The 25,027-nt window shown below is 41.6% G+C and overlaps 2 protein-coding genes across 2 annotated transcripts; both read right to left on the bottom strand.

The window, feature by feature from the left end:
• Nucleotides 1-1,610: 1,610 nt before the first annotated feature.
• LOC128056015 (olfactory receptor 1L4) lies at nucleotides 1,611-2,611 on the bottom strand. The gene has a single exon (XM_052648652.1). It carries the CDS (start codon nucleotides 2,544-2,546, stop codon nucleotides 1,611-1,613), a length of 936 nt encoding a protein of 311 aa, XP_052504612.1. The 5' UTR covers nucleotides 2,547-2,611.
• Nucleotides 2,612-17,282: 14,671 nt separating this feature from the next.
• Nucleotides 17,283-18,283, bottom strand: LOC128056004 (olfactory receptor 1L4-like). Its single transcript, XM_052648634.1, has one exon. It carries the CDS (start codon nucleotides 18,252-18,254, stop codon nucleotides 17,283-17,285), a length of 972 nt encoding a protein of 323 aa, XP_052504594.1. The 5' UTR covers nucleotides 18,255-18,283.
• Between the last annotated feature and the right edge of the window lie 6,744 nt (nucleotides 18,284-25,027).

Here is a 25,027-nt window from a genome sequence, read left to right as displayed (position 1 = left end):
GAAGTTTTGAAAAATTAAAAAATACTAACATTATTATCAAACAAGATAAAATGTACTTCCTTCTTACTGATTTTCCATATAGGGGCAACAAAACTACTAGATTTCAAAACAACAATTTATTAGATGATAATGAGGTTAGAGAGATTATATGGTATATAAATAAAATTAATAAAACCACAGAAGTACTAAAACCAAACTGAGTTTATCTTAAATACAAAATCAATATGCAGAAATCTGTTTCTTCTCTGTACACTAAAAACAAACTGTTAGAAAGAGATATTAAGAAAATAATCCGACTTTAATTGCATCAAAAAGAGTAAAATACCTAGGAATAAATTTAACCAGGAAGATGAAAGACCTGTACTTGAAAAGCATTCATGAAAGGAACTAAAGATGACACAAACAAATGTGAAGATACACGGTACTCATGAACTCATATTGTTAAAATGTCCATACTACCCAAAGCAATATACAGATGCCAATGGCATTTTCAACAAGACAAGAACAACTGTTTATTGAAGAGGCTTTCCTCTCTTTATTCTATATTCTTGATGACTCTATTGAAAATTAATTGATGGTATATACTTCGTTTTATTTCTGGGTTCTCTCTTCTGTTCCATTGATCTTTATGCCAATACTATACTGTTTTGATTCCTGTGGCTTTGTAATATAGTTTGAAATCATGTAATATATTTTGAAATCATGAAGTGAGGCCTCTAGCTTTGTTTTTTATTCTCAAGATTGTTTTTTACATTTTGAGTCCTTTATAGTTCCATATGAATTTTAGGATTTTGTTGTCTATTTCTTTAAGAGAATAATTGGGATTTTAGGATTTAACAGAAATTTCAGTGAATCTGTAGATCACTTCATATATTATGGACATTTTAACAATGTTTCTTGCCTCTACCTGCTTGAATGGTTTCCACTATTTGAAAAACTCTGTCCACTTCTTCTTTTTATTAAATTTCTTCTGTCCAAATTTATGAAGTCCGTGTAATGTCTTATAAATAGTAATAGAGTTTTACAGTTCCTTAAGTACTGACTATTGTCAAGCTTATGAGGGAATTACTTGCCAATAACCTTCCCCCACTATAAGGGATTCCCTGGTGGCTCAGATGGTAAAGCATCTGCCCACAATGAGGGAGACCCGGGTTTGATCCCTGGGTCGGGAAGATCCCCTGGAGAAGGAAATGACAACCCACTCCAGTACTCTTGCCTAGAAAATTCCATGGATGGAGGAGCCTGGTGGGCTATACAGTCCATGAGGTTGCAAAGAGTTGGACATGATTGAGCAACTTCACTCACTCACTCATTGTCAAGAGTATGAGGGAATTATTTGCCAATAACTTTCCCCCACTGTATGGGTAGCAGAAACTGTTTTCCTGAAATCAAAATTCTTAGCAGTACTAGCTTGGTATTGAACGCATATCTGGTCAAGGTCATTTATAGAGACTGAATGATCTGGTTTCCAGTTCAATATTGTTACTGTGATTCAACAGCGCTTCTTATCACCTCTTTGGGTACCAAGTGAAAAATGGGTACAAAGCAAAGATAACCTGATCATCTCTTAGGTCATCACCCAGTTATGACTTGTAATCTTTTTGTTTTTTCTATGAGTGAATTCTGTCCCTTAATTTCCTTAGACCCCTCTTCATATCTTTGTTCCTCAGGCTGTAGATGAAAGGGTTCAACATGGGTGTCACTATTGTGTACATAACTGTGGCTACCCGGCCCTTCACCACTGAGTACATGGACAGTGGCCTGAAGTAGACATAGATGACACTCCCATAGAAGAAAGCCACCACGGTGAGGTGGGAGCCACAGGTGGAGAAGGCCTTCCACTTCCCAGCCGCAGAGGGGATTTGGAGCACAGTGACGATGATTCTCAGGTAGGAGAAGAGAATGCACAGGAAAGGGGTGGCAATGACAGCCAGCGTCTCGGTCATGACCACCATCTGGCTGGCTGAAGTGTCAGAGCAGGAGAGCTTGAGCACCGGCTGGGTATCACAAAAGAAGTGCTTGATGACATGGGAGGCACAGAAAGACAGGCGGGACATGAGTAGCACACGCAGCATGGAGTGCAGGTGAGAGATGGTGCATGAACCCAGCAACAGGAGGAGGCAACGCCATGGGCTCATGACCACACCATAATGGAAGGGGTTGCGGATGGCTACCAGCCGGTCTATGGCCATCGAGGCCAGCAGGTAGCTGTCAGTGTTCCCCAAGGCCATGGAGAAGTACATCTGGACCAGACAGCCCACATAGGAGATGAATTTTGTCTCTGAGAGTAAGTTCACCAGCATGTTGGGGACAATGACTGTTGTGAAGCAGATATCCATGAAGGACAGGTTGCTGAGGAAAAAGTACATAGGGGTGTGGAGCCGGGAGTCAGAGTGGATGGCCATGATGATGAGTCCATTCCCCACCAAGGTGATCAGGTACATGATGAGGAAGACAGCAAAGAGGGGTTTCTGCATCTGGGGGTTGGAAGAGAGGCCCAGGAGGATAAAGCCTGAGATGCTGCTGCTGTAGTTCTTCATATCCATGTCCTTGACCTCTTGGTCAGGGTTTGGAGGCCCTGTGGGAGAGATGCAAAGGGCAATTTGATGAAGATGGCTCTTGCTTAAACTCCAGCCTATTAAAAAAAATGAAGCCCACTGCTTTTCGTTAGGATTTTAAAGAATACTTATTTCAAGAAACTACAGAGATCAGGGGATAAAACCCAACAAGGGTAAAGGTAAACAATTCCAAGCTACTCCCTAAAAGAGAAGCTAAGGTTTTCCCAGGTGTTCTTAGAAACATCTATGGAGCATAACTTTTTTGAGTTCTCTTTTGAAAGATTCTTAGGTTGTTTTAGGTTTTTGCTTGACCAACATCCTTAATCAACTCCCTCACCCCTCCCTGCCTTTTTTCTTCTTGTTGTAGGGGAAAAGTCTGCTGGGTCCCACCTTGAATCAGGATGCTTTCATTCAAGAGGTACCGATGAATGAGATCCTCTCATTTGGATCCTCTCCTGTTCATATGTCCAGAGGTGGTGGTGGTAGTGGGGATGGGACAAAAGTGAGCATTGAATTTCATCCATGCTTCTCAGTATCCACAGAATTTAGATGAGATTTTTTTATGGCTTTGGAGCAAAACCTGCTTAATGTTTATTTAAGCATTTCCATTTGTCTAACATGTTCTTGATGCTCAGATTCTAGGTTATTGGTTCAGGGATGCCACTCCAAATAGTTATATTATCAGGAATGGCCTATATTACCAAGATCAATCTTTTCAATATATTGAATTTTCTGATTAAGAAAGTGTGAAGTTCTTGTTCTAAACATTCTAATATTATAGGAAATTCAAATGCTGTATGTAAGGGCCCAATTCTCATAGTGTCATGGAAAAGACTGGCAAAGATGATCAGTGTTACCCCTATTAAGCTACGCTGTTCAGATGATAGTCTGACCCAGTGAAGAAAGCAAAATGGAAGAAACAGAAGGCATAAACATTAGAAAAATTAAACTTGTCATTATTTTTAAGTAGTTTGATTGTATATCTAAAGAAATCCAAGACAGTCACCTGAAAACTTCTGAATCCTGTGTAGATTTCAGCAAAGTTGCCAAGTACCAAATAAATATACAAATATTAATACTCTTCCTGGGATTTCCTGGTGGTCAGTGGTTAAGAATCTGCATGCCAATACGGGGGACATAGGTTCCATCCCTGGTCGAAGATGATCCCACATACTGTGGAGAAACTAAGCCCATGCACCACAACTACTGAGCCCGCACGCTGCAGTTACTGAAACCTGTGCACCTCAGAGGCCCTGCTCAGCAGCAAGAGAAGCCACCGCAATGAGAAACCTGTGCACTGAGGCTGGAGAGTCGCCCCTGCTTGCCACCAGTAGAGAAAGCCCGTGCACAGCAATGAAGGCCCAAGCAGCCAAAAATAAATAAGTAAATAAATAAGCCAAATGTAGCTCTTATTATTTATTTATTCAGCAGTAAATTGTTATTAGAAAAATTTCTATTTATTAGAAATATGTAATGGAAAAAAACTTACAACTGACAATGGTAAGAAAATCTGAAAAATGTTTAGGGTATACCTGAGGAGGGGAAAAAGAGATGATGAAGAGCTATATGAAGAAACTATAACAGAACACAAGATGAGGAACTGAATAAATAGAATAAATTTTAGGCATATTGCTAAAAATGGAAGATTCACTATTTAAAAATGCTAATTCTTAGATTCCACATGTAAGTTTTATCATACAGGTATTTATCTTTCTCTGACTCTTTCATTTAGCAAAATGCCCTCAAGTTCCATTCATGCTGTGAATGGCAGGGTTTCCTTTATTCCAACGGCTGACTCTAAAAAGCACAAGCTTATAGAAACAGTATTGTGGTGGTTGCCAAGTACTGGGAGCTGAGAGAAACGGCAGATGTCAATTAACAGGTACAAACTTTCAATTATAAGATGAAATAGCTGTGGATCTAATGTACAGCCTGATGACTAAAGTTAACACGATAGTATTATACACTAATACTATGGTGCTAATGCCCAATTCCCCATCCCTTCAGCCCCTGGTAATCACCATTCTGCTTAAGGGAGTGGATCTTAGATGTTCCGATCCCCCAAATAAAAATGGTAATTATGTGAGGTGATGGGTATTTTAATTAACCCTACTGTGTTAATCATTTTGAGACATGTAAGTGGATCAAATCACCATGTTGTACACCTTAAATGTACATTGTTATCTGTGAAATCTCAATGAAGCTGAAAAAAGTAAATTTTTCTCAAGCCAAGGAAATTCAATTCACTAAAAGCACCCCAGGGGAATATTTAACGGAATTTGAAAAGGCCATTCTAAAATTCATCTAGGGGTATAATGGACAAAGAAAAACAACTGAAAAAATGGAATAATGATGGAGAACTTTTCTAACCAAAAATCATAGCATGGCATAATGAAAAATAGAATATAATTATACACAGAGAAAATCAAATCAATGGTTCAACATAAAGAATTTTGTATACCTGTATTTATACATATACGTACAGCTAGCTCTATGTGGAAATGAATACATAATAAAGATTTATTTCATAGCAATGGAGAAAGGAAGAACTATTTAAAAAGTGATGCTTATGACAATTGGCTCAATGTTTTGAAAAAATAAGGATAGATTTCTATAGTATCTCACTTATACATAAATAAAGCTCCTATGAATGAACAATTTAAGAGTAAAAAAATTAAACCATAAAATAGCTAAAAATAAAGGAGAATATTTTGTAGTCTCAGAAGGGGGTTGCCATTTTAAGACAGAAATAAAATGTAGAGGCATGAATGTGAGCATTACTCCAAAAGAAACCATAGGGAAAGCTAAAATATAAACTATTGACTCAGAGAAAACATCAGCAACACATTTACCAAAGAAAACTTGTAAGGAGGTGTTCAACCTTATTGGTAATCAGAAAATAGAAATTAGACTGAATTGCAATTTATACCCGTGAGATTGTGTAGAGGTTCAGAACAGACTCCCCTGGATCATTTTGGCCTATAGATTAATTTGAACTCAAGTCAACGGAGACCCATTGGACTCAAGAAAAACTGCTGTTCCCAGCTTTACTATTTAGAATTGAAATGGAAGATTTATTATCAGAGAGGAATTTTATCTAAGTGGTCCCATCTGTATGGCAGGACAAGCACACAACCACCCAACATCTGCTCTTCTTATTGTCTTGTGGATGACTCTGCTATTCTTGAGAGTCCCAGACTTCTATAGCAATTCTTAGCTCAGGATGGAACATAGACCTCATTGGACCTTTCTGTCTTTTAACCTCCAATGTATGTGAGATCTCTGACCCTGTCATGTACGTGAAATTCTCATACAAATGAAATTAAATTTGATTTTTCCATTAACTTATCTCACGCTGATTTTATTATTAGAGCAGATGAAAGAACCTTTGAAGAGTACAGAAAATTCTGCAATATTAAAAAAATATGTATATATTAACAAGACACATGAAGAAGACCAACACATACTCTGAGAGTGAGAGGGTAATCAGTATAGATCTTTTGGTAGTCTCTATAAGAACTGAAAGTCTTCATGTCTTTATTCAGTAATTCCACTTGTACAAATCTGTCCATTAATGATAGCATCTATGTATAGCACAGAGATACGTACACACACTTTGATTGTAGCATTGCTTCTAATATCAAATACAACTATACAAATAAAACAAACCACAGAGGAAGCAACCTAAATATTCACAATAGGTGAGTTAATGAAACAAGTGTTAGTGAATTCGCATTACTTAATATCTCACAGTCTTTGAAGAAACTAGATGGTTAATGTTAGTCAGGGCTTCCTAGGTGTTACTGTTGCTGTTCCTAGGAGACGCAGTGGTAAAGAATCCACCTGCCAATGCAGGAGATTCAGGAGATGCAAATCGGATCCCTTTGTCAGGGAGATCCCCTGGAGAAGGAAATGGCAATGCACTCCAGTATTCTTGCCAGGGTAATCCCATGGACAGAGGAGCCCAGTGAGCTACGGTCCATGGAGTCAGAGGCGACTGAGCAGACATGCAATGTTAGTCATGTATATGATTAATACACTCAATGGCACCCCACTCCAGTACTCTTGCCTGGAAAATCCCATGGACGGAGGAGCCTGGAAGGCTGCAGTCCAAGGGGTCGCTGAGGGTCCGACACGACTGAGCGACTTCACTTCCACTTTTCACTTTCTTGCATTAGAGAAGGAAATGGCAACCCACTCCAGTGTTCTTGCCTGGAGAATCCCAGGGACGGCGGAGCCTGGTGGGTTGCTGTCTACGGGGTTGCACAGAGTCGGATACGACTGAAGTGACTTAGCATCTACATACCATACACAGTTAGTTAAGGACATTGTGTATCATTTGACCCTTTTATTGTCTCCAAATCCTAAGAGATAAGCATGATTGTTTGGATTGGCCAAAAGATTGGTTATGTAAGATGTTACGGACAAACTCAAACTCACCTTTTGGCCAACCCAATATATCCCTATTTTACAAATAAAAAAATAGACTTTAGCAAAGTTAAGTAGCTTTCCCGATCTCATAGTAACTAAATGGTAGAGCTGAGGTTTGAATTCAGGCAGTCTGATGGCAGAGTGGAAGCTATTCATTGGTAAGCTGTGTTATCAGTGTTACGCCACTGCCTACGATATTTTGTTAAGTGACAAAAGCAAGTTGCAGAACAATGGATATAGAATAATCCCATTTTTGTTAAGAAAACTGTCTCCTTCGTATGTTGTGTTTGTTGTGGAGTGCGTGTTTACATAGTGTAGTTGCCTTCGGAAGTGAGAATGAACGGATGTAGTGGGTAGTTCTTTCCATATTTAATTTTATGTGTTTGCATTTAAAAATAAGGGATGCATGTTTCTTTTATTAATTTTATAATTAAAAGGTGACAGGGCCCTGAAATTACACTTCTTAGAGACCTAGACTTGTGTGCATATTTTAGTTTTTTCATTACATGGATCTATATGCATATTATATTCAGAAATGGGGTCATACTATCCATAGTGATTTTTCTCTTATCACAGTGTTACAATGGATATTTTTGTATATAAATATTTTGTACTTATGAGAGAGTTTCTACGGTATATAATACATTCTGAGAGATGAAATGCCAAGTCATGAACACAGAAATTTGTAATAGATACTCCCAGTCTGAGACAATTGTTCTTTCATCCCACTTTGGGGAAACGTATTCATTTCACTCTGTTCTCTTTCCCCATTTTGTTCACTGTATCTTTCAGCCTCATTCCTGGGACAGTGTTTTTCCCTGGTGATGAAGGACTAACGCATCCTTGTTGGTCTTGAACCTGGAATTCTCCATATCTGTGTGACTTTCCTCTGGGCGGTAGGGAGCCTCCTTCCCATCTTATTGAAACTGATAACAGTGTATTTTCCTCATGCCTTGAGCAGGACCCTTCACCTCAGTGTACCCATCAATAAGATGGGCGTGGTTTAACTTTTTGCCTGCCTGATCCTGTCATTTGGAGACATAGGTAGATTACCACATACCATCCCCACATCAAATTGTTTGCATTAAATATGTGCAGATATGTATATCAATTATACTTCAATAAAGCTGTAAAAAAAAAGCAAGCAAGCCATATTGCAGAGCCTTGATTTCAATGATTTTGACTGCAGTTGGTTGAGCAGTCTCATGGGTAAAAGTCAGTTCCACTTATTTGCAGTACCTGTTTGTTGCCCCTAGAGCACACTTAGAGGAGAGAAGCTTGTGTTATTTGATGCCAGATCATTACATATGTTACATATCTGGAGACTCTGATGGGAAAATGCTCTGTCAATGAATGAGATGCTAGAATTCAGACATGAACTGCCTATGTCCCTTCCTAGATATTTAGCTTCTTTCCCATGCTGATTATTTTGCATAACCTGCATAAGGTGGAAGTAGGATGCTTCTTTATCAAGGCTTTGTGATGATTAAGAAGCATGAGGTTTTGATTCATAGCCAGTTTTAGAATAAAAATGGAAGCACTTTTCATTATTTTCAAAAGCACAATTATAATAAATTGATTAGGTTATGCACACTCAATTTTATTAATAATTAAATACCTTATGTCACTACTTGCCTATTATTTAAACAAAATAATGTGTACTAACACACTTTTACATGGTATGGGACTTTGTAGATAAAAGTGATTATGGTTAGTAACAAAACATTTTATGTCACTGGCCAAATAAATATAGTTGAGTAGAAGAGTTTGGTGACTCTTTCCACAGGTGTTTAATATTACTGCTATGACAAGATGCTAGAAGAATGATATTTTAGTGATTGGTAGGGCTTGTCACCAGGTAGTAGTTGGGAAGGAGCAGGAGGGACTGGAAACTTTGCAAGCCTTTGAAATCACACTGTCCCCCCTTAAAAGGTATTTACTATCTTCCTTGATAGCACAAAGAGACTATTTCTATACATCTCAAATTTTCTTCCTTAGTATTTCTACTTAGTGGACATTTGTCATCACTGATTGATTTCTCTTCCTTGCTAAAACAGCACCCATCTCCAAGCTATCAGCCACATGAAACCAGGGAGTCCAAAGCTGGAGCAGAGAATGCACTTTATGAACAGAATATACAAATGTTTAGCGAGTAATATTTGGGTGCCAAGCTGTACCTCATCCATGCAACTGCTCCCCAGAATGAGCAAGGACAGTTGAAGAGTGACTAAACTGGGGAAAATTCAGTTAACATTTATTGGACAGGTTCTGCGCTTAGCTCTTGTCTCATGTAATCCTCACAATAGAACTAGGATGTTAGTAGTATTATTTCCCCATTTTATAAAGAATTTAAGTTCAGAGAATCACTCAACTTGTATAAAACATATTCAAACTCAGGTATGCTTGATTTCAAATTGTGTGTTTCAAAGTACTTTATCAGACTTCCTTTCTCAAACCATCCTTATTGGCCTTGAACCTGGAATTCTCCATATCTTTGGTGGAGAGCTAAGCCAGCCTGTCCTTTGTCAGCAGCGCTCCTTTTCCTGCCAACTGCCTTCAGCGTCCTTGCTGATCTGCTGCTCCTCCTCCATCCTTTGCTCCCACACATCGGGACCTTTTCATTTTCCTTCCTTCTTGTTGTTCCAGTTCCAAAGCCTTAGGCTTGTGTGTTCCTCACCTTTATGGGGAAATGGTTGTGGAGACTCTGGCCTCAGCTCTGGCAGATTCTAAGCCAACAGCAGCTCTGTGCTCTTGGAGCATCAGGACCTGATTTTAGAATCTTTCCTGAACCCATTTTTTTTTTTTTTTGAATTCATCTTCTCCTTATCTTGCATCTTCCCACTGCCAGCATGAAGATCATATGTGTGTAGTCTCCTGAACATGGAAGTCCTGCTGAGGGGTCTGCAGGGCCCTTTTCAGGATGATCTTTCCTTCCTCATCTTTATGAAATCTCTCCTTTCTGCATAGTTTTCACTCTTAGATTAAAGCTTTATGTAGTCCTTCTCAGCTGTTCAATTCTAGATGTCAAGACAAGGGGACTTTTCAAATATGCCTATGGAAATCCTTTTTGTGTGTAACTGTCTTCCCTCTGTCCCAACATACCGATCCATCAGAGATGCTTAAAGTGGCTCTTTTGAAAACAAAAATCTTGTGTTTCCCTGCTGAGCTGGCCATGTCTCCCACAGACTTCTCCACCTTGAGGCCCCCAAGTCATTGCAGCCTCTTCCCATGTATATTCTCCTCATGGTCATATAATAGCTAACAATTCCACAGAGCTTACATGTGCCAGACACTGCTCTAAGAACTTCACATATATTAAGCCGTTTAGTCTTTACAGCACCTCATTTTACAGATAATGAAAGTGAGACAGAGGGAACTGAAGTGACCTGCTAGAGGCCACATAGCTAGGTGGTGGTGGAGCCAGATTCAGGGTGTATCCTCTTAACACTTGCATTGTCCTAACTTTCTTGTTCACTTCTTCCTCTGCTGACTCCTTTCCTGAAAAATATAACTCTGTGGCTCTGGGTTGTAGGATGTGGGCCATGCCCCTAGAGGCAGGGGCCAGTGCTTTACACACAGTAGATTCTCCAAAAATGTGTGATATGCGATTATAAGGAGAGACAGGGGAAAATAGAGAAGAGGAAGTGATTCCTGGCTTTTGAGATGAAGAAGACAAGAAGGATTAGGAAAAGATCACATGAACATGTTAACTTATGGTCTCTGTTCCCAGAGACCCCTTAGCCTGCCTACCTGTGGGCTTGACAGGGGAGATTCAGGGTCCAGATCAGGCCTGGGGTCCTGCCAGCGGGTTATGATCAGGCTCTGAATCTGAGGAAGGAGGCAGATTTCAGTGAGATCTAACTTCAGAAGTGCACTGATTCTTCTCTCTACCTACAGTGAGAACTGTTGATAGGAGGGAGACCCAGCGGGAGTATCCTCCCCCTCAAGCCAGACCTCTGTGGGCATCGGTGCTGCAGCTCTCCCAGGAGAGAACAGTCCTGATGCCCTCACTGAGTTCTGTGCCCAGGAGACTAGGGAGCCTGGCTGTAGAGATGGAGTCTCTACACCTGGAAGGGAAGTAGGACCATGGAGCCATAGGGGTGGTGGTGTGTTCATGCACGTGCATGTGTGTTATGTACATGTGTGTGCTGGTACACTCTATGTGCTCTCTGTACATGCCTGTACTCCTGTGCATGTCAGCATGTTGCTGGAAGGAGAGGTAATGGCCTCTGACATCTCTGAATTTTTTCGTCTGCATGGATGACTGTGTCTAGGTGCAGGTGTCACGTTATAGGGAAGAGATTAAGGTACAAGCTCTGGAACCAGACTTGTGCTTAGTCGCTCAGTTGTGTCTGACTCTTTGCAACCCTATGGACTGTTAGCCCTCCAGGCTCCTCTGTCCATGGGATTCTCCAGGCAAGAATACTGGCGTGGTTTCCCATGCCTTCCTCCAGGGGCTCTTCCCAATCCAGGGATCTAACCCAGGTCTCCCGCACTGCAGGCAGATTCTTGACCGTCTGAGCTACCAGGGAAGCTGGAACCAGACTTAATAGATTCAAATACCGGCTCTGCCTCTAACAAGTTATGTGAACTCTGCAAGAGTTAATCTTTTTTTGAGTCTAATTTTGATTTTGTTTGCCTTTCTTAAATATTTTATTGCTTCATTATCTTAAGCCAGACTATCATTTTTAAATTCTAGTTCCATCAGTTACTATATGGGCACATTGGAGCAAGTTATTTAACTTCTCTAATCCACACTGTCCTCAAGTGTAAGTGGCATAGCAAACACAATTTTTAGATAGGTTTTTTTCAATTTTCCCCTTTAAATTGACTTTATAGGTTAGGTTATAAGTTCACAGAAAAATTCATCAGAAAGAACGGAGAGTCCCCTGTATCCCCTGCCCTTATACATATGCTAAGCTGCTGCTAAGTCACTTCAGTCATGTCTGACTCTGTGCCACCCATAGACGGCAGCCCACCAGGCTCCCCCATCCCTGGGATTCTTCAGGCAAGAACACTGTTCTATATACATATAGCCCCCCATTATTACCCTTCCTCACCATGGGGTATATTTGGTATCATTAATTAACTTACATTGACACATCTTACTCAAAGCCCATAGTTTTACATTGGGCTTTGTTCTAGGTGGTGTACCTTCTATGGGTTTTAACAAAAATATAATGACATGTATCCTTCATTATAGTATCATAGAGAATAATTTCACTGCCTAAAATTCCTGTGCTCCATCTGTTCCTTATTTCCTTCCCCAGGCCCTGGCACCTACTGATCCTTTTTACTGTCTCTGTAGCTTTGCCTTTTCTGGGATACACTGTTGGAATCATCTAGAATGTAGCCTTTTCACATTGGCTTCTTTCAGTTAGTATTTGCACTGAAGGTTCGTCCGTGTGTTTTCATGGGTGGGTAGCTCATTTATTCCTGTAAAAAGTGAAAGTGTGAAGTGTTAGTTGCTCAGTAGTGTCCGACTTTTTGGGACCCCATGGACTGTAGCCTGCCAGGCTCCACTGTCCATGGAATTCACCAGGCAAGAATGATGGAGTGGGTAGCCATTCCCTTCTCCAGGGCATCTTCCTGACTCAAGGATCAAAACCTGGTCTCCTGCACTGAAGTCGGCTTCTTTACTGTATGAGCCACCATAGCTGAATAGTATTCCATTGCCTATATTTATCATGGTTTATTTCACCTATCAATATGTGTCTTTTTGTAAGTAGCTAGAGATGACTTATTGTACACAGGAAATGCAAAAATTTATTTTGCTGCCTGATGTCAACAGAAAAAAATGCACCACCTGAAAGTTGAGAATTATATTTTACTCAGCACACAAAACTGAAAACTTAAGCCCAGGACTCGGCCTCTCAGATCATTCAGAGAGACTGCTCCAAAACTGCAACTAAGAGGTCAGGATATATAGGAGCTTCTGTAACACAGGTTGGGTTTTCAGAATATCAAAAGATTACTGTTAATTACAGAAAATCAGGCATCTTGAGTTAATAGATTTACCATTTTCTGTGTATTGTGCTCAGTTGCTCTGTCGTGTCCCACTGTTTGTAACTGCATGGACTCTGTCCATGGGATTCTCCAGGCAAGAATACTGGAGTGGGTTACCATTTCCTCCTCCAGGGGATCTTCCTGACCTAGGGATCAAACCCGTGTCTCTTGAGGCTCCTTCATTGGCAGGCGAATTCTTTACCACTGAGCCACCTGGGAATCCCATTTTGTATGTTTGGGAAGATGCCAAAATCTGGGCTCTTGGAAATCATTCCTTTGCTATGAACCTCAGCTATCTGGGACCAGTATCCTGTGCTTTCTCATCTGAGTCTGCTCAGGGTTCATCCTTAGGGGTGACTGTAGTGGCTGTCTGCTGATGGCAGCCTCTATTTTCCCATCCTAGCCTCCCTATTCTCAAGTTTAGAATACCCCAATAAGAGTTTTTCTCTGTTTCTCAAAGAAATTCCAATGTTTATTGCTTTTACCAGCTTGGATGATTTCCACTATTTGTTTTATTAAAGTTTAGGAGAAGGCTATGGCAACCCATTCCAGTACTCTTGCCTGGCAAATCCCATGGACAGAGGAGCCTGGTAAGCTGCATTCCATGGGGTCGCTAGGAGTCAGACACGACTGAGCAACTTCACTTTCACTTTTCACTTTCATGCACTGGAGAAGGAAATGGCAACTCACTCCAGTGTTCTTGCCTGAAGAATCCCAGGGATGGGGGAGCCTGGTGGGCTGCCGTCTCTGGGGTCGCATAGAGTCGGACACGACTGAAGCGACTTAGCAGCAGCAGCAGCAGCTGATTTATTATATTAGTTTTAGGTGTACAACATAGTGATTCAGTATTTTTTATAGATTATGCTCAGAGTAAAGTTACTACAAAATAATGGCTATAATTTCCTGTGCTGTACAATATATCCTTGTTGCTTACTTATTTTATACATTGTAGTTTGTATCTTTTAATCCTCTACCCCTATCTTGCCCCCTACCCCTTGCCTTACTCCACTGGTAACCACTAGTTTGTTCTCTATCTGTGAGTCTGTTTCTCTTTTGTTATATTCATTCATTTGTTTTATTTTTTAGATTCCATATAAAAGTGATAACTTAAAGTAGTTGTCTTTGTCTGCCTGGCTTATTTCACTAAGCATAATACCCTACAGGTCCATCTACACTGTGGCAAATGGCAGAATTTCTTCTTTTATATGGCCTAGTAGTATTTCATTCCGAGAAGGCAATGGCAACCCACTCCAGTATATACCATATCTTCTTTATTCATTCATTGGTTTAGGGAACCTTGGTTGCTTCCATATCATGGCTATTGTAAATAGTGCTCTTGTGAATATTGAGATGGATGTTTCTTTTTGAATTAGTGTTTTTATTTTTCTGATATAGTTCCAGGAATAGAATTATTGGATTATATGGTAGTTCTATTTTTAGGTTTTTGAGTAGACGCCATACTATTTTCTACAGTGGCTGCACCAATTTACGTTCCCAGCAACAGTGTACTAGGGATCCCTTTTTTACATCCTTGTCAACATTTGCTATTTGTAGACCTTTTGATAATTGACTTTCTGAGAAGTATGAGGTGATATCTCATTGTGTTTCTGAGTGGGATTCCCTGATGATTAGAGCTGTTGAATATCTTTTCATGTGCATGTTGGCCATTGTGTATCTTGTTTGGAAATATGTCTATTCAGGTTTTATGCCCATTTTTATGGTATTATTTGTTTTTTAATATTGAATTGTATGAGCCATTTATGTATTTTGGATGTTAATTAAGTATTTTCACCCATTTAGTAAGTTGTCTTTTCATTTTGTAGATGGTTTCTTTGGCTGTGCAAGTTTTTGAGTTTACTTCAGTGCAGTTCAGTCGCTCAGTCATCTCCGACTCTTTGTGACCCCATGAATCACAGCACACCAGGTCTCCCTGTCCATCACCATCTTCTGGAGTTCACTCAAACTCACGTCCATTGAGTCAGTGATGCCATCCAGCCATTTCATCCTCTGTCATCCCCTTTTCCTCCTGCCCCCAATCCCTCCTAGCATCAGAGTCTTTTCCAATGAGTCAACTTTCCCATGAGGTGGCCAAAGTACTGGAGTTTCAGCTTTAGCATCATTCCTTCCAAAGAAATCCCAGGGTTGATCTCCTTCAGAATGGACTGGTTGGATCTCCTTGCAGTCCAAGAGATTCTCAAGAGTCTTCTCCAACATCACAGTTCAAAAGCATCAATTCTTCGGTGCTCAGCTTTCTTCACAGTCCAACTCTCACATCCATACATGACCACTGGAAAAACCATAGCCTTGACTAGACGGACCTTTGTTGGCAAAGTAATGTCTCTGCTTTTCAATATGCTATCTAGGTTGGTCATAACTTTCCTTCCAAGGAGTAAGTGTCTTTTAATTTCATGGCTGCAGTCACCATCTGCAGTGATTTTGGAGCCTCAAAAGATAAAGTCTGACACTGTTTCCACTGTTCCCCATCTATTTGCCATGAAGTGATAGGACCAGATGCCATGATCTTCGTTTTCTGAATGTTGAGCTTTAAGCCAGCTTTTTCACTCTCCTCTTTCACTTTCATCAAGAGGGTTTTTAATTCCTCTTTACTTTCTGCCATATGGATAATGTCATCTGCATATCTGAGGTTATTGAGATTTCTCCCGACAATCTTGATTCCAGATTGTGCTTCTTTCAGCCCAGCGTTTCTCATGATGTACTCTGCATATAAGTTAAATAAGCAGGGTGACAATATACAGCCTTGACATACTCCTTTTCCTATTTGGAGCCAGTCTGTTGCTCCATGTCTAGTACTTACTTGCTTCCTGACCTGCATACAGGTTTCTTAAGAGGCAGGTCAGGTGGTCTGGTATTCCCATCTCTTTCAGAATTTTCCACAGTTTCTTGTGATCCACACAGTCAAGGGCTTTGGCATAGTCAATAAAGCAGAAATAGATGTTTTTCTGGAACTCTCTTGCTTTTTCCATGATCCAGCGGGTGGCTGCGATGGCACACAAGTGCGGCTGAGAGGAGCTACCCCACGTCCAAGGTCGGGGCAGAAGCAGGGAGGACCCCATGCCCGAGGGGTGGTGGCCAAGAGGAGCTACCCCACATCCAAGGTCAGGGGCAGCGGCCGAGAATGCCAGGCTGAGACAGTGCAGGAGCGGCTGGGAGGAGGTACCCACGTCCAAGGAGCAGTGGTTGCGTGGGGGCAGGAAGGCCGAGAGGAGCTACTCCACGTTCAAGGTCAGGAGGGGCAGCGGTGAGGAGATACCTTGTCCAAGGTAAGGTGTAGTGGCTGCACTTTGCTGGAGCAGCCATGAAGAGATACCCCACGTCCAAGGTAAGAAAAACCCAAGTAAGACAGTAGGTGTTGCAAGAGGGCATCAGAGAGCAGACACACTGAAACCGTACTCACAGAAAACTAGTCAATCTAATCATATTAGGACCACAGCCTTATCTAACTCAGTGAAACTAAGCCCTACCCTGTGGGGCCACCCAAGACTGGTGAGCTATGGTGGAGAGGTCTGACAGAATGTGGTCCACTGGAGAAGGGAATCGCAAACCACTTCAGTATTCTTGCCTTGAGAACCCCATGAACAGTATGAACAGTATGAGTTAACTTAGGTCTCATTTAAAAAATTTTGCTTTTGTTTCTTTTGCTTTAGGAGACAAATCTCAAAAAATATTGCTATAATTTATGTCAAAGAGTGGTCTGCCTATGTTTTCCTCTAGAAGTTTTACTGTTTCAGGCCTTATATTTAGGCCTTTAATTCAAATATGTTTTTTCTATGGTTTAAGAAAACTGGTTTTCAATGGTTGAAATATTCTGCCTAATTCCTCTTTTATTGAATCTTCAATTCTCAAAATCAAAACACTCCTGAAGAACAATCTTACGTCATCCCTCCAAGAAGTCTTTGCTAATTTTCTATCAAATCTATGTTATTTCTTTTTTAAAAATAGCAAAACTTTACAGTTTCTGGAAGACTAGCCAGTGTGAAGCATACAGAAGAGTTATTTGGGGATAGTTTTATCCAATATATGAATGTCAGAAAATGTTTTACTATGTCTAGATTCCAAGCAGTATTTGGCCTGGGATTGAACATACGTTTGTGCAAAGTGGTTGATAGAGACCAAGTGATCTGGCTTCCATGTCAATGCTCTTACTGTGATTCAAAACCAGCTCTCATCACCTCTTTGAGTACCATGTGAAAAATGGTACACAGGAAGAATAACCTGATCATCTCTTAGGTCATCTCCCAACGATGACATTCCCTCTTGTTATTCTTTCTATGAGTGAATTCTGCCCCTTAATTTCCTTAGACCCCTCTTCATATCTTTGTTCCTCAGGCTGTAGATGAAAGGGTTCAACATGGGTGTCACTATTGTGTACATAACTGTGGCTACCCGGCCCTTCACCACTGAGTACATGGACAGTGGCCTGAAGTAGACATAGATGACACTCCCATAGAAGAAAGCCACCACGGTGAGGTGGGAGCCACAGGTGGAGAAGGCCTTCCACTTCCCAGCCGCAGAGGGGATTTGGAGCACAGTGACGATGATTCTCAGGTAGGAGAAGAGAATGCACAGGAAAGGGGTGGCAATGACAGCCAGCGTCTCGGTCATGACCACCATCTGGCTGGCTGAAGTGTCAGAGCAGGAGAGCTTGAGCACCGGCTGGGTATCACAAAAGAAGTGCTTGATGACATGGGAGGCACAGAAAGACAGGCGGGACATGAGTAGCACACGCAGCATGGAGTGCAGGTGAGAGATGGTGCATGAACCCAGCAACAGGAGGAGGCAACGCCGTGGGCTCATGACCACACCATAATGGAAGGGGTTGCAGATGGCTACCAGCCGGTCTATGGCCATCGAGGCCAGCAGGTAGCTGTCAGTGTTCCCCAAGGCCATGGAGAAGTACATCTGGACCAGACAGCCCACATAGGAGATGAATTTTGTCTCTGAGAGTAAGTTCACCAGCATGTTGGGGACAATGACTGTTGTGAAGCAGATATCCATGAAGGACAGGTTGCTGAGGAAAAAGTACATAGGGGTGTGGAGCCGGGAGTCAGAGTGGATGGCCATGATGATGAGTCCATTCCCCACCAAGGTGATCAGGTACATGATGAGGAAGACAGCAAAGAGGGGTTTCTGCATCTGGGGGTTGGAAGAGATGCCCAGGAGGATAAAGCCTGAGATGCTGCTGCTGTAGTTCTTCATATCGATGTCCTTGACCTCTTGGTCAGGGTTTGGAGGCCCCATGGGAGAGATGCGAAGGGCAATTTGATGAAGATGGCTCTTGCTTAACCTCCAGCCTATTAAAAAAATGAAGCCCACTGCTTTTGTTAGGATTTTAAAGAATATCTACTTCGAGAAACTACAGAGATCAGGGGATAAAATCCAAGAAGGGGAAAGGTAAAGAAGTCTAAGCCACTCTCTACAGGAGAAACTAAACTGTTCCCTTGTGTTCTTAGGAACTTATGATTTGTCTGAGCTCTTCTCAATTCTCTGTGGGAAGATATCTCTTAAGTTCTTTCTTGATCAAATTTGTATATTGCCCTTCTGCCTGCTTTTTTCTTATTTTGAAAGGGAAGAGGCTGTTGGGTTCCCTCATGGATCAAGATGCTTCCACACAAGGGGTCCCTATGAATGAGGTTCTCTCATCAGGATCCTCTCCTGCTCACTTGTCCAGAGATGGTGGTGGTGGTGGGACAAAAGTGAGCATAGGATTTCATCAGTGCTCCTTAGTAGCCACAAAGTTTAGTTGGGACTTCCTAAGTCTCAGAGTAGTATGTTCTTAAAGATTTATTTAAGCAATTCCATTTGGGTCACATGTTCTAGATGCTCAGATTCTAGGTTTTTGGTTCAGGAAAGTGAAAGTGAAAGTAGCTTAGTCATGTCCGACTCTTTGCGACCCCATGGACTGTAATTCTCCAGGCCAGAATACTGGAGTGGGTAGCCGTTCCCTTCTCCAGGGGATCTTCCCAACTCAGGGATAGAACCCAGGTCTCCTGCATTGCAGGCAGATTCTTTACCAGCTGAGCCACAAGGGAAGACCCAAAATACTGGAGTGGGTCATCTGTCCCTTCTCCAGCAGATCTTCCCAACCCAGGAATTGAACCAGGGTCTCCTGCATTGCAGGCAGATTCTTTACCAATTGAGCTATGAATGCCCCTCCAAATAGTCACATTATTAGATATATTACTAAGATTTATTCTCTCGATATATTGATTTTTCTAATTAAGAAACTATGAAGATCTTGGGCTTCCCTGGTGGTGTAGTGGTTAAGAATCCACCTGCCAATGCAGGAGACCCAGGTTTAACCCCTGGTCTGGGAAGATGCCACCTCCCAGGGAGCAAATAAGCCCATGTGCCACAACTACTGAGCCTGTTCTTTAGAGCCTAGAAATTGCAACTGCTGAAGCCCATGCACCTTAGAGCCCATGCTCTGCAACAAGAGAAGGCACCACAATGAGAAGCCCTCACACCATAGCCCTGCTAGCCACAACTAGAGGAAAGCCCATGCAGCAACGGGACCCAGCACAGACAAAAATAAATAAATAAATAAATAAATAAATAAAATGAAAAAGAAAGTAGGAAGTTTTTGTTCTGAATGTTCAAATATTCAGTTCAGTTCAGCTCAGTCACTCAGTCGTGCCCGACTCACAGCATGCCAGGCCTCCCTGTCCATTACCAACTCCCGGAGTTCACCCAAGTTCATGTGCATTCAGTCGGTGATGCCATCCAGCCATCTCATCCTCTGTCATCCCTTTCTCCTGCCTCCAATCCCTCCCAGCATCAGGATCTTTTCCAATGAGTCAACTCTTTGCATGAGGTGGCCAAAGTATTGGAATTTCAGCCTCAGCATCAGTCCTTCCAAAGAACACCCAGGAATGGTCTCCTTTAGGATGAACTGGTTGGATCTCCTTGCAGTCCAAGGGATTCTCAAGAGTCTTCTCCAACACCACAGTTCAAAAGCATCAATTCTTTGGTGCTCAGCTTTCTTCACAGTCCATCTCTCACATCCATATATGACCGCTGGAAAAACCATAGCCTTGACTAGACGGACCTTTGTTGGCAAAGTAATATCTCTGCTTTTTAATATGCTATCTAGGTTGGTCATAACTTTCCTTCCAAGGAATAAGCGTCTTTTAATTTCAAATATTACAGGAAATTAAAACACTGTGTGTAAGGACACCATCTCACCAATGGCGCTGGAAAGACAAGGCAAGGATGATCTCTTTGCCACTGTTCAGCTATGCTGTTCAGTTGACAGTCTTACTCAGTGAAAAAGCAAAGTGAAAGAAACAAAAAGCATAAGCATTAGAAAAGTTGACACTGTCATTGTTAAGTGACTTAATTAAATCCTGTGAAAATTGCAGCAAAGTGGTCAAATATAAGATAAATATACAAATACCAGTCTATCCTAAAGGAAATCAGTCCTGAATATTCATTGGATAGACTGATGCTGAAGCTGAAGCTCCAATACTTTGGGCCACCCGATATGAAGACCTGACTCACTGGAAAAGACCCTGATGCTGGGAAAGATTGAAAGCAGGAGAACAAGGGGATGACAGAGGATGAGATGGTTGGATGTCTTCACCTACTTGATGGATGTGAGTTTGAGAAAGCTCTGGGAGTTAGTGATAGACAGGGAAGCCTGGTGTGTTGCAGTCCATGAGATCACAAATAGTCGGACACGACTGAGAGACTGAACTGGAACTGACATCAAATATTGACATTCTTCTTATAGAAAAAATATGTTGGAGCAAAACATTACAACTGACAATGGTAAGAAAGTCTGAAACATACTTAGGATATACCTGAGGAAGGAAAAAGGAAATGGTAAAGGGCTATATGAAGAAACTATAACAGACCACAAATGAGCAATCTGAATAAATAGAATAAATTTTAGAAATGTTTCTAAAAATGGAAGAGTCAATATTTTAAAATGTCAATTCTTAGATTCCACCTATAAAGTTTATCATACAATATTTGTATTTCTCTGTCTCTTTCATTTAGGAAACTGCCCTCAAGTTCCATTCAGGTTGTAAATGGCAGAGTTTCCTTTTTCCTAATGGTTGAATCTAAAAAGGACTAACTGGGGGGCGGTCCTATGATGGCGGAGGAATAGGATGGGGAGACCACTTTCTCCCTCACAAATTCCTCAAAAGAACATTTCAACGCTGAGCAAACTCCACAAAACAACTTCTGAATGCTGGCAGAGGACATCAGGCACCGAGAAAGGCAGATCATTGTCTTCAAAAACAGGTAGGAAAAAATATAAAAAACTTGAATAGAGACAAAGGAGGTGGGGAGGGAGCTCTGTCCTGGGAAGGGAAGCCGGTCCTGGGAAGGGAATTTTAAGAAGAGAGGTTTCCAAACACCAGGAAACACTCTCCCTGCCACGTCTGTGGCGAGCCTTGGAAGCACAGAGGGCAACATAACAGGAAGGAAAAATAAATAATCAAAACCAACAGATTACAAGCCCAACAGTAACTCCCCCAGTGGAAAAGCAGCACAGACGCCTGCATTCGCCACTAACAAGTAGGTGCAGGGCAGGGAGGCGCGGGAGGCATGGGCTGCAGTGTTTTGTAAGAATTGGGCAGGAATGCCCCATGCGTAACCAGAACGAACTAACTTGGGCTAGCAAACCAGACTGTGGGATAGCTACCACCTGAAAAGCTCGAACATAAGACACCGCCAGGACTGCGCACAGAAAAAAGGATGGAAGGGAAATAGTCGGCTGCAGACCATCCCCCGCCGGGGACAGGCAGCCAGAGCCGTAAGGGCTGGAAAGGGGCAATTACAGCCCCGGAGAGACTTTACCTACCAAACTGCAAGCAGGCTTCTTTGCTAAGACTTCTGGGGGTGCTGGACAGTCACCATCTGCCTCACAAGGGGTGCCAGCGGTACACCGAGAAAACTGAGCAGCAGAGACAGGAAAGGCGACAAGTCGCAGCAATCGCGCTCGCGAAACACCTGAGATACTCGGACCTGGGAAGGGCACAAAACGCAGTCCCAACCGAATCTGTGCCTCTGAGGGCTACCTGAGCGCCAAACCTGAGCGGCTTAGACCGGGGAGGTGCACACAGCCTAGGGCCGGCCTCAGGCGGTTCCCAGCTGAGCATCGTAGAGCCAGAGCGGTTTGTGCGCTGCGAGCAGGGACAGGCCCAGCGGGGCTGAGACCCTGCATGCACACGACAGTGCTATTTGTTTGCAGCATCCCTCCCTCCCCACAGCGCGACTGAACAAGTGAGCCTAAAAAAAAATGTGTCCACCACCACCCCCACCATGTCAGGAAGGAAATCAGACACTGAAGAGACCAGCAAACAGAAGAAGTTAAACAGAGGGAACCGCCTTGGAAGTGACCCCACACTGCCCACAACACCAGAGAAAGGGCCAGATATATCTTTACTATATTTACAATCATTCCTTTTCTTCTTTCTTTTTTTTTTTTGTTGATGCTGTTGTGGAGTTATTTTTTCTTCTAACTTTTTAAAATTGTTAAGTCCTCTATTTCTCCTCTAATTTTTATTTCTATAACCTACTATTATTTTTCAAAAAAAAAAGACTCTATTTTTTAAAGCAAACACCATATATAGTCTTTGTGTGGTTGTTGTTGTTTTTTTTTAATAATTCTTGTGGCTTTGTTTTGTTTTGTTTTGTTTTATTTTCTTGTTTTTTTTTTTCTTTTTTTCCTTCTTCTTTTCTTTAATATTGTATTTTTGAAAATCCAGCTCTACTCTAGATTTTTAATCTTTGCTTTTTGGTTTTTCTGGTCAATTTTGTACATTAAAAAACCCAAACTTCACTACCTAATTTTACCTGAGAGCAAGATTACTGGCTTGACCACTCTCTCCTCCTTTGGACTGTCCTTTTTCTCCACCAGGTGGCCTCTGTCTCTTCCCTCCCCCATCTCTTCTCTATCCAACTCTGTGAATCTCTGTGTGCTCCAGACAGTGGAGAACACCTAAGGAACTGGTTACTGGCTGGATTTGTCTCTCTTGTTTTCATTTCCCTCTTTTATCCTCCTGGCCACCTCTGTCTACTTCCTCCCTCTCCACTTCCCTGTATAACTCCGTGAACACCTCTGAGCGGTCCAGGCTGTGGAGCACACATAAGGAAGTGACTACTGGCTAGCTTGCTCGCTCTGCTTTTGATCTCACCACATCTCATTCCAATCACCTCTAACTACTCCTTCCCTCTTCTCTTCTCCATGTAACTCAGTCAACCTCTCTGGGTGTCCCTTAATGTGGAGAAACTTTTCATCTTTAACCTAGATATTTTATCATTGGTGCTGTATAGATGGAGAAGTCTACAGGCTACTGTAAAAATAAAACTGAAAACAGAAGCAGGAGGCTTAAGTCCAAAGCCTGAGAACATCAGAGAACTCCTGAATTCAGGGAACATTAAGCAATAGGAGCTCATCAAACGCCTCCATACCTACACTGAAACCAAGCTCCACCCAAGGGCCAACAAGTTCCAGAGCAAGACATACCACGCAAATTCTCCAGCAACACAGGAACACACCCCTGAGCTTCAATATACAGGCAGCTCAAAGTTACTCCAAAACCATTGACTTCTCATAACCCATTACTGGTCACCCCATTGCACTCCAGAGAGAAGAAACCCAGCTCCACCCACCAGAACTCCAACGCAAGCCTCCCTAAACAGGAAACCTTGACAAACCACTGATACAACCCCACCCACAGTGAGGAAGCTCCATAATAAAGAGAACTCCACAAATTCCCAGAATATAGAAAGGCCACCACAAACGCAGCAATATAACCAAGATGAAGAGACAGAGGAATACTCAGCAGGTAAAGGAACAGGAGAAATGCCCACCAAACCAAACAAAAGAGGAAGAGATAGGGAATCTACCTGAGAAAAAATTCCGAATATTGATAGTGAAAATGATCCAAAATCTTGAAATCAAAATGGAATCACAGATAAATAGCCTGGAGACAAGGATTGAGAAGATGCAAGAAAGGTTTAACAAGGACTTGGAAGAAATAAAAAAGAGTCAATATATAATGAATAATGCAATAAAAGAGATCAGAAACACTCTGGAGGCAACAAAAAGTAGAATAATGGAGGCAGAAGATAGGATTAGTGAAATAGAAGATAGAATGGTAGAAATAAATGAATCAGAGAGGAAAAAAGAAAAACGAATTAAAAGAAATGAGGACAATCTCAGAGACCTCCAGGACAATATGAAACGCTCCAACATTCAAATTATAGGAGTCCCAGAAGAAGAAGACAAAAAGAAAGACCATGAGAAAATCCTGGAGGAGATAATAGTTGAAAACTTCCCTAAAATGGGGAAGGAAATAATCACCCAAGTCCAAGAAACACAGAGAGTTCCAAATAGGATAAACCCAAGGCGAAACACCCCAAGACACATATTAATCAAATTAACAAAGATCAAACACAAAGAACAAATATTAAAAGCAGCAAGGGAAAAACAACAAATAACACACAAGGGGAATCCCATAAGGATAACAGCTGATCTTTCAATAGAAACTCTTCAGGCCAGGAGGGAATGGCAAGACACACTTAAAGTGATGAAAGAAAATAACCTATAGCCCAGATTACTGTACCCAGCAAGGATCTCATTCAAATACGAAGGAGAAATCAAAAGCTTTACAGACAAGCAAAAGCTGAGAGAATTCAGCACCACCAAACCAGCTCTCCAACAAATGCTAAAGGATATTCTCTAGACAGGAAACACAAAAAGGGTGTATAAACCCGAACCCAAAACAATAAAGTAAATGGCAATGGGATCATACTTATCAATAATTACCTTAAATGTTAATGGGTTGAATGGCCCAACCAAAAGGCAAAGACTGGCTGAATGGATACAAAAACAAGACCCCTCTATATGCTGCTTACAAGAGACCCACCTCAAAACAAGGGACACATACAGACTGAAAGTGAAGGGCTGGAAAAACATATTCCATGCAAATAGAGACCAAAAGAAAGCAGGAGTGGCAATACTCATATCCGATAAAATAGACTTTAAAACAAAGGCT

Source organism: Budorcas taxicolor, chromosome 11, assembly GCF_023091745.1.
Source record: "Budorcas taxicolor isolate Tak-1 chromosome 11, Takin1.1, whole genome shotgun sequence".
In the NCBI taxonomy this organism is placed as follows: domain Eukaryota; kingdom Metazoa; phylum Chordata; class Mammalia; order Artiodactyla; family Bovidae; genus Budorcas; species Budorcas taxicolor.
This window is presented reverse-complemented; position numbering and strand designations above follow the sequence as displayed.

What these genes read in the sequence shown, in the direction of transcription:
- LOC128056015 (XM_052648652.1), bottom strand. Translation starts at nt 2,546, where the DNA reads ATGGATATGAAGAACTACAGCAGCAGCATCTCAGGCTTTATCCTCCTG.
- LOC128056004 (XM_052648634.1), bottom strand. Translation starts at nt 18,254, where the DNA reads ATGGGGCCTCCAAACCCTGACCAAGAGGTCAAGGACATCGATATGAAG.